Here is an 8761-nt window from a genome sequence, read left to right as displayed (position 1 = left end):
TCTTCAAGCAACTTAAAGAAGTCCAGACGCTTTTCTTTCCAAGATCCTTAGACATGCTCAGTCTTACTTTTCCAGTTCTCTGCGTGTTTCCTGATCCAGGAGGTGCTCTACGAGGGGCACGGTGGAGCACAGGCACTGTAACACTGCGTTTAAGTAGCAAGAGTTGCCAGAATTGTCTAACCCACACACTCCTGGTCTGTTCCAGTTGTTCTGCAGACTCACTGCAGAGCTGCACCTGTGTTTTCCTTTCACCGTCACCTGACCACAGATGTTGGTGTTTGTCCTGCAGGAAAATTTAGTCAAGCAAAAATATCAAATATATCAATGACAGGATTTATTTGTTCAAATCTTCACATTAAAAGGTCACAATATTAAAAACCCTGGTTATCACATTAGAATGTGGTGTGTCAAGTGGTGGGATAGATAACACAGGAAATTAAAAATCAGCTACAAGTAGCAGTAAGGCTCTATGGCAGGTTATGTGGGGTGATGAGCAAGGAAGGAAGACAAAGTCAGAATCGGGTTATGGGTGCTCAAGGCTCAGTGTGGGGATCAAAGATCTAAAACACACACTTATAAATTAAATACTAAGCTAAATATAAAGTTTTCAGAATTTCGTTTTTTTCTGTTTGGCTTATTTCATTCATCAAACATTGCAGCAGCCATAAGACGTTGCAGAAGATCTGTGACAAAAAGCGGGACTAACCTTTGCTTACAAATATTTGAGACATTTTTCTCTTGGTATGAGCTGCTGTTCAGTCGTGGCAGAACGGGCACGGCGGTGCTGCTGTTCATGGCCAGCTGAGAGGCCAGAGTCCTGGTGAACTGTGTCAGGTTGACCTTCTTTCCTGAGCTCTGGCTCTGCAGAGTGTGGAGCACAAATGTGTTGATGCAGATCACATGCAGCGTCACCCAAAGGCCTGGGAGGAATACATCCACCCCTGTTCCTTTTGGATCAGACAGGGGAACGAGGGCAGGTCCTGTCCAACCCTGCAGGTGGGCAATGAGTTCAGACATCATGGAGCCCTCAGGTGGTGAAGATGGTGGCCTCTTAACAGTGGGAACAAAATGAATGGTGAACCCTAATCTAGACAAGATGTGTGTGAGCCTTTCCTCCATCCAGGCAGAGCTATCCAGCTGAACCACACACCTGTGGTTGCAGAAAGGTCTCAGCAGGTGTCTGACCACCTGCTCGACAACAGATTTCTTACTCTGCCTCTGGAGCTGCTCTGGACAGTACAGATACATGTTACAGATGAACCCCGAGCTTGGGTCACAGAGGAGAGCGAGATAAAGAGAGTAGTGCTCCTGCTGAGAGGACAGTCTGTATTTCTTTACAGCCAGGTTTGGCCCCGGCGTATGGAGGGCCTGGTAGCGCTGGGTTATGTGGCCACAGAAAGCAGAGAGGACTTCCAGCTTTTCTCCATCCTCCAGTCTGGTCAGAGACAGCAGGTCGGCCTGGATGCTGTTTCTCTTTAGCACGCCCTGCCATCCGTCTAGTTTCACATTTAGATCATGCCCAAAGTTGCAGTTCTCCCCCAAAGACAGGCCGCTCTGCAGGACCACAGAAAACCACGTCACTGCATCAGCATACCCCTCCTCAGACACATCTGTGCTCTGCTCCCTGCTCTGGCAGTGTGACTGCCGATTTGGCCCTGCCTTCACACCGGCAGCTCTCCTGATCAGCTCCCGGATCGCTTCTCTGTCCAGCACCTCCAGCAGAAGCTCCCTGGCTGTGTAGTAAACCTGGCAATTGGGGCTGGGCCGAGTCTTTGTCAGAGGTTTCACCTTTTTGGACTTTTGGAAGATATTCGGTAAGCAAAGGGTGTCCCTCTGGGTAGCTTCACGCGGTATGTCCACCAGGTGGCAGTCCTCGGACATCCAGGCGCACTCCTTCACTGACAGAGCTTTGGCCTTCATCGTTCAACCTGTGCGCGCTAAGAAAAAGCCATCTCAAAATATGTATTTGTTTGGGAGCAAAAGGAGGAGATAGCCTCAGACGGCGGTGTTTTTAATATCCTGTGTGCTATCCGGAAAACTGTGTGTGCTGTTCATGTTCATCTGATCCTCAGGTGAATCCAGCGCTCAGGAGAATCCGCTTTTAGGTAAATCACCTGGGATCCGCAGTAGCCAGACAACTGTGTCCTGGCAACGTAAACACAGCGCTCGTGACGCGCTTCTGGCTTGTGGTGCGCGTGACTCCAGGATTTAACTTGTCATTTAGCAAAACACTAAGAAGAACTAACTCACGGAGAATGTGTTTACTGTGTATCTGTCGGGTATCGTTTGAGCTACGTGCAGTTCTTCAGAGTCTCCACTAGATGGTGCTCTGTGGTGAACCAGTGCGGCTTTTGGGAACCTACCAGGGACGTTAAACTGTGTGTTTTCAAAACAAAACAGGAACTTTTCTGTAATTGTTATTGTTTATCTATTACTTAATTACTTTGGTGTAGTTTGAATGGCAGTGATTGAGGTCTTTATCAGTAGGAAATGTTGTAAAACCTTTGAAACTACAGTTCAAAGTCCAACTTCAATGCCCTCTGTTACATTTTCCAAAGCTGCCCTGTGGGCCAGATTGGGGTCTTTGATGGGCCGATTCTGGACCACGGGCATTGTGTTTGACACCCCTGCTCTAATCTGTTTTTAATAATTAATTTTTTTAAAACACCTGACCAGGTGTGGCAGTTTCTCTTCCGCTGAAGTGTCCTCACTGGTATTGCGTACTGGTGATGGCATCCAACACGTCCCTAACTCCACCCTATATCATAACCTCCTGAAACAACCCCTATACTGCAGGTAAAATGTCTATAATGGGGCAGGGGTCTGGAAGAGACCCCAGAAGGTGCAAGAAAAGAGCAGGAGTCCCTCCTTCAGGTAAAAATGTTGAGGATCTGTTTTGAACAAAGCCATGTAGCATATTAAAGGTAAAGACTGTCAACCTGTATGCACAAAGGCAAAGGGATCAGCATCCAGGATTGTACCCAGATCTCTGCAGTAAAGGTGCAGTTGAATCCATTTTAAGTATTGAGTTGGCCCATTCATTTTGTGTGCTGGTAATTGTTGCTTTGTTTTGCGGTTGGAGTTGCAAAGGTATGATCTTAGGTCTGGATTACTGTTGCAAAACAGTGAAAGGGCCAGTGATGGAAGCAGATACCGGTAAAGCTTTGTGGTTTTGATGGATCATATGGGTGGGGTGTTCAACCAAAATGCTTTTTTTTAAAACCTGAGACAAACTATGAGTGTAAATGTGTGTTAATTTACCTGTGATTAAAACTCAATCACTGGGCTCTTAAAAGAACAAATGGTAGCCGAGCTCTGTTTGGTTGCCTTTTTTATTAGTTATTTTGTGGCTCCAAGCAATAGGAAAAAAATACATATTTAAAGTGAATGGCTGTGAAAGCTAGTCGTATGATTTCAGTTTTTGTTTTTCTTATCCACACAGCAGCCTGGAGAAACAGACCTGAAAGCTGCAAATAGCTTGATCTGTTTCCCAACAAGCAGAACAGCTCAAGTTCATGTGCCTTGCTCAAGGGTCACAACTTGCATCAATAACAGCAGGAATTGGGAAAGTTGGGTAAAGGTGACACCACTTTGGATTAGAAGGAATTGAGGAAAAGTGTGGGGGTTAGCACTGCTGCTTCAGAGCAAGAAGGTCTTGGGTTCAAATCCACCATGTAGTTGGGGCCTTCCTTTGTGGAGTTTTCATGTTTTCCCTGTGCCTGTGTGGGTTCTCTCCGGGTGCTTCGGTTTCCTCACACAGTCCAAAGACATGCAGTTAGTGGGTTAACTGGTGATTCTAAATTGCCCATAGGTGTGAAGGTGAGTGTGAATGGTCATCTCTCTGTGTTAGCCCTGTGAGAGACCGGTGACCTGTCCAGTGCGTATCCACCTCTTGTCCTAAGACAGACAGGATCGACTCCACGCTCTGTGACCCTAAATTAGATGGATGGCATTTCTTACGGGCAAAGAAATCAAATATAGCTCCCTCAACTGTGACATTTGTTGAGGGAGCACACACACACACAAAAGGGTGTGACCTTGACCCAGTTTTCACCCAAATTAAGTCAGCTTGAGGTGTTACTGGTGTCTACCATCCCACAAAATTTTAAAATGACATCTTGAAGTCTGTGGCTGCTAGACTCCTAACAAACAGATAAAGAAACCACAACCGATCGTATACTCCCTCCCTTGTGGGAGAGAAAAATGTTACTCCAAATAGTTTTTTGTTCTCCACATAGTAAGCAGCCATAAAGTCTACAGTTACCAATTCTGGGTAAGTCATTGAAAAAGCTTAACGGTTTTTCAGGATTGAGTTTTGGTAAAACATTAAATGGACTGCTCATATTATCCAAAAAGCAAACCATCAAGCGGGAGACCTTGTGTATCTGTCTCCAGGATGGCAGACATGCAGGCAGGCGCATTTCTGTTGAATATGTCCCCGATCAAACAAAGATTTAATATTTAACATATAAGTCCCTCAAGAGCAACTAGAAAAAGATTAACTGCATCACAAGTGGCAGTGATTGCCCTGGTGAATTATCTAAAACGTAACAAGTTCCACATGGTTGGTGAATTAAAGGAAAAACAAAACAAAGAACAATGTGAAGTTTCTTGGGAAGTGCTCCAATGTGCCACTAGGACAACTTTACTGCACCTTGGCACGATGCTGTGACTGAGTTTCTAGTAACGTATTTGATGAATGGAACACCTTTTTACAAATGATGTTCCCTTATTATTTATTTTGACGATTCTGCACTACAGATGGCGGCATTTCCATCCTAGAAGAAACAGCTCCCATTAGGATAGAAGGGTTTTATCACAGGATGAAGATGATTTGCTCTTTTTTTTTTGCCACCAGATCCCTTTTCCATAGTGATTTAATGTTTCAGGTTTTTCCTTTAATTTGTCACCCATCTGTGCATTTGTGTAAACTGTCTCTACTGCTGCTTTTCTTATCAGTAGGTGGTGCGAGGTTGGATCCAGAGGTGCAGACGTGAACCGGTGTGAACCTGTGAGTTCCAGTGTCATGGATTTGAGTTCACCATCCTCAGTGACACTGGTGCTGTTGTTTCACAGAGCTGCTCGCAACAGCACCAGATCAGTTCAAGAAATTAAGTCTGCTCACTTCCAGCCAAATTACTCAGCCAACATTTTGTGTTTTGACAAAACACGTATTTGCCTTCGTTAGAGCTGATCCAACATTCGCCATATGTGAACAGATAATCTGCTCGAAACCCTAATCACAGATAATATCACAAGCGATCTGGCTGTGAAATGCAGATAAATTTGGCAGAGAGGACGAAAACGAAGAGGGTGTCGCATCTCTATCTAAATTGCAAACACGAGCCTCACGAATGCCCGCGTTCATTTCACGGCAATCCTGCTTTCTGATTAAAGCTCGCCTGATTTTTTTACCTGTAGCCTCTGTAAAATTATAATGACGTCATTCTTTCTGAGAAAGTGGCACATTTCTTTTTTCTTTTTTGTAGGAAAACTGCATAATTCTAACTCATGAGATGAATTTTAAAGGTGTTTTTCCACAGCGGATCTAAAGTATATGCCGAGTGTCGTGATAATACCCTGTCTTCTGTCACCGGGGGTGGAAGAATCGCACAATTACCTCGAGGGCTCGGGAAGCTCTCTTGCATAAATCACATCCACTTTACGCTTAAAATATGTTAATCCATTAATATCAAAGGGCATCGTCTCTCCTTCAGCACACTCTTTGAGCTTTGTCTAATTTCTAATTCATTTAGACCCAAAGAAACATAATCAAATAACCACTGTTTACAAAATGTGTTTCAGTCTGAAGTGTCCACTTCAAGTCTCCCACACACCGAGTAGAAAATACTCCCCCAAAAGGTGATGATTTTATTTCATGTAGGAGTTTGAAGATAGGCAATAGTTTGCATCGTAATACCACTCAAATCCTTAAATTATCTTCTGAAGACATTATTCCTGCCCCCATTCTGCTTCTCCTTTGTTCTGTTTGTGATTGAAGACAGGTCAGAAACCGGCTACCCTGCACATCGTGTTTCTGGAAACTCTTCTGTTGTCTGCAAAATACATGAACACAGATTTTAAACCAAGTAAATATGATCCAGAGTTGTCTCTTCATTTGAAAATGACAGGCTAGTTCTCTTTCACACATGCCCATGTCCAACATCACTTATACTGTAGATTCATTTTGAGATCTTTTAATTTCTAGTTGCGTCAGTTAAATATTTGTAGGAATCAAATCCCTGCTTGCACCTGACTCATTTTAGATTAGACTAGAAAAAGAGAAAATGTATTCTTTGTTTTTGAGCTTGAGTTTGTACAATCTTGAAAGTCAATACTTGGTAGGGCTCCATCTTTTTTGGATTTTAACTGCCTTTTGTTCTACTTTCTCTCAACACGATCACACACTGCTTCAGTAATGTTGAGGTCCAGGCTCTGGGGAGGCCAGTCCACGACTGATAGTGTTTACTGTGTGAATTTTCTACTGCATGGTGGATCTGGGATCATCTGACAGCACTTTTCTGTGATCATAATTCCATCAGTTTTCTGTCATACCTCTCTCCTGACCTCCAGACATCCCCCAATAAGACCTGTTGCCACCACATTTTCAGTCAGTTCATGTGTAATTTGCCATAACTCCAACTTTTCTTCCTGTTTCCCTTCTTTAAGAATGACATGATGATTTCTGGCGAGGCTTCAGTGAACAGTAGACGGATCAGCTGAAGAGCCAGATGCATCTCTCACATCCTGGTGAGATATCTGGTGTTTCCCACATTTTCTCTATTTATTAAGGACATGATTTTCAGTTCTTCTGCTGCAGATAGTTCTCAGTACTTCCTCAGATTTTTTTAGGATGCCATGCTAACACTTGCCAAGTTTTCGGCAAATTTCATGTCTGCCAGACTGTGTTATCTTTGACATTCCTCATGGACTAAAATAGAAGAATGAGAGCAAAATATCTGTTTTTTGAGGGGGTTTTGGCAACAAGCTGTTGGTAACAAACTGTCTAAAGATAATCTAAAAGATTACATGTATTTATCTGTGGCTACTCTCGCCCGTGTTTTTCTTAATTGCTGTTGTGTCATTTTAACATGTGTTTGTCTCACTTTTTCAGTTTTTTGTAAACAGCTCTCTTTGGAAAAAAAGACATCTTGATTTCATTGAGAATACCTGTTTAAATTAAAGATTTATTAATAATTATAATAATAATTACAGAAATAGTTAGGCACAGTCCTTTGACGTTGTTATGAAAGAAGATGTGTTTATGCCTCAGTCAATAAGAAGGCAGTAAAACTGATGATGATGATCCTCGGTCTAATTTAAGAAAACTGGCGTGAGAACGACTCAGGTCACGATCGGATGGAAATATTTACCAGAAGCAAAATTACGTAAACACTGGAGGTGAAACATAATTTGTGATGCTTCCTCATTTTTTTCTTTTCTGTCTTTCTTTTTTCTGGATGAATCAGCAGAGAACACTGCATCGCTGCGTTTTTCTGTAAAGTGCAGGTGTACCCTGGTAGGTTTTATAACATGCACACACACACAGACACACACACACGGACGCGTAAGCGTGTATGCATGTTTAAGTAGTACTCTTTTGTGCCTTCTGTGGTGGAAAATGCATTATGCTGAGCTTCAGTCAGATAATACAGTGTAATGTGCGTGGCAGTCTGCTGCCGAGATACGCATCAGCTGTGTACCTCTGTTGTAAACTGAGCTCTCTGTGTGTCTGTAATGACACCGCAGTGGAAAAAAGTCCACTTCCTGGACAAGGTCAACATTGTTTTGGAAAAAATAAGGACTCATTATTATGGCAGGAATGTGTGCAGGTTTTTGGGTTTTTTTTCTTTAGCCCTGCTTGGAAAACTGGCCACTGTGTGGAAAATGAGGACTGATAAGACTCTCTCTCCCCACTCTTTCACTTTCATTTTTTTTCTCAGTCATGCTCAGCCACATAAATACAGATCTGCCATTACTGGTCAAAGGCTTGGGATCACTTCAAAAGATCCTTTTTTGATAGAAAAGCACATTTATTATTGTCTAATGGAACAATATATTGATTAGAAATTGTTTAAATAACAATGAATTCCTAATGGAGTCACAATATTAAAACCATTGACAGATGACTTGAATAACAGTCATTATCCTCTTACAGTGCAATGTTCTTCTGGGGAACTTTGGGCCCTGTCTCTTTGACTGAGTGTGCAGTGTTTTGGTAATCATGCTCCCTGATGGCAGCAGCCTTGCCCAGCTGGACAGCGTTGACCCAGCTTCCAAACATCTCAGATGTCAATGCAAAGCATCAGTGGGATGCTTTGGAACAAACCCAATCCATGGAGTCCCCAGACCACAACGCCCCAAAGCTGGACACCACAGAACAACCCAACGGGTCATGTGTACATGGGTGAGAGCACGAGGGAGGCCTGCACAATATTTATGTTTTCAACAGAACGGCAGTCAGAGAGTCAGCAGAGACAGAGCTGCAAAAACCAGTGCCACGTCTGAGGCTGACAAATAAAAGGAAAAGTTCTTAGCACTCTAAGGCCACGTTCACACTGCAGGCGAAAGCGCATCAAATCTGACTTTTTTTGACCCTATGCGACTCATATCCGATCATGGTGTGACAGTGTGAACAGCAAAAAATCCAATATTTTCAAATCCGACCTGGGTCACTTTCGTATGTGGTACTGAATCTGATACATATCTGATGTTTTAGAAAGCGACTGCTGTGTGAACGGTCATGTCGCATTAAATCCGT

The 8761-nt window shown here is 43.1% G+C and overlaps 1 protein-coding gene across 1 annotated transcript in view; it reads right to left on the bottom strand.

The window, feature by feature from the left end:
• Positions 1-2354, bottom strand: part of LOC102191973 (ubiquitin carboxyl-terminal hydrolase 4) — a 6813-nt gene extending 4459 nt beyond the window's left edge. Inside the window, exons 1-2 of the mRNA XM_005746883.2 lie at positions 707-2354; positions 68-283 (exon numbers count right to left, since the gene is read on the bottom strand). Of these exons, the coding sequence (XP_005746940.1) occupies positions 68-283; positions 707-1920 (1430 nt within the window). The 5' untranslated portion in view covers positions 1921-2354. The remainder of the gene's footprint in view (positions 1-67; positions 284-706) is intronic.
• Positions 2355-8761: the final 6407 nt, after the last annotated feature.

The sequence above is a fragment of the Pundamilia nyererei genome, unplaced genomic scaffold (genome assembly GCF_000239375.1).
Source record: "Pundamilia nyererei isolate P.nyererei 1_Seehausen unplaced genomic scaffold, PunNye1.0 scaffold00184, whole genome shotgun sequence".
Taxonomy (NCBI): domain Eukaryota; kingdom Metazoa; phylum Chordata; class Actinopteri; order Cichliformes; family Cichlidae; genus Pundamilia; species Pundamilia nyererei.
This window is presented reverse-complemented; position numbering and strand designations above follow the sequence as displayed.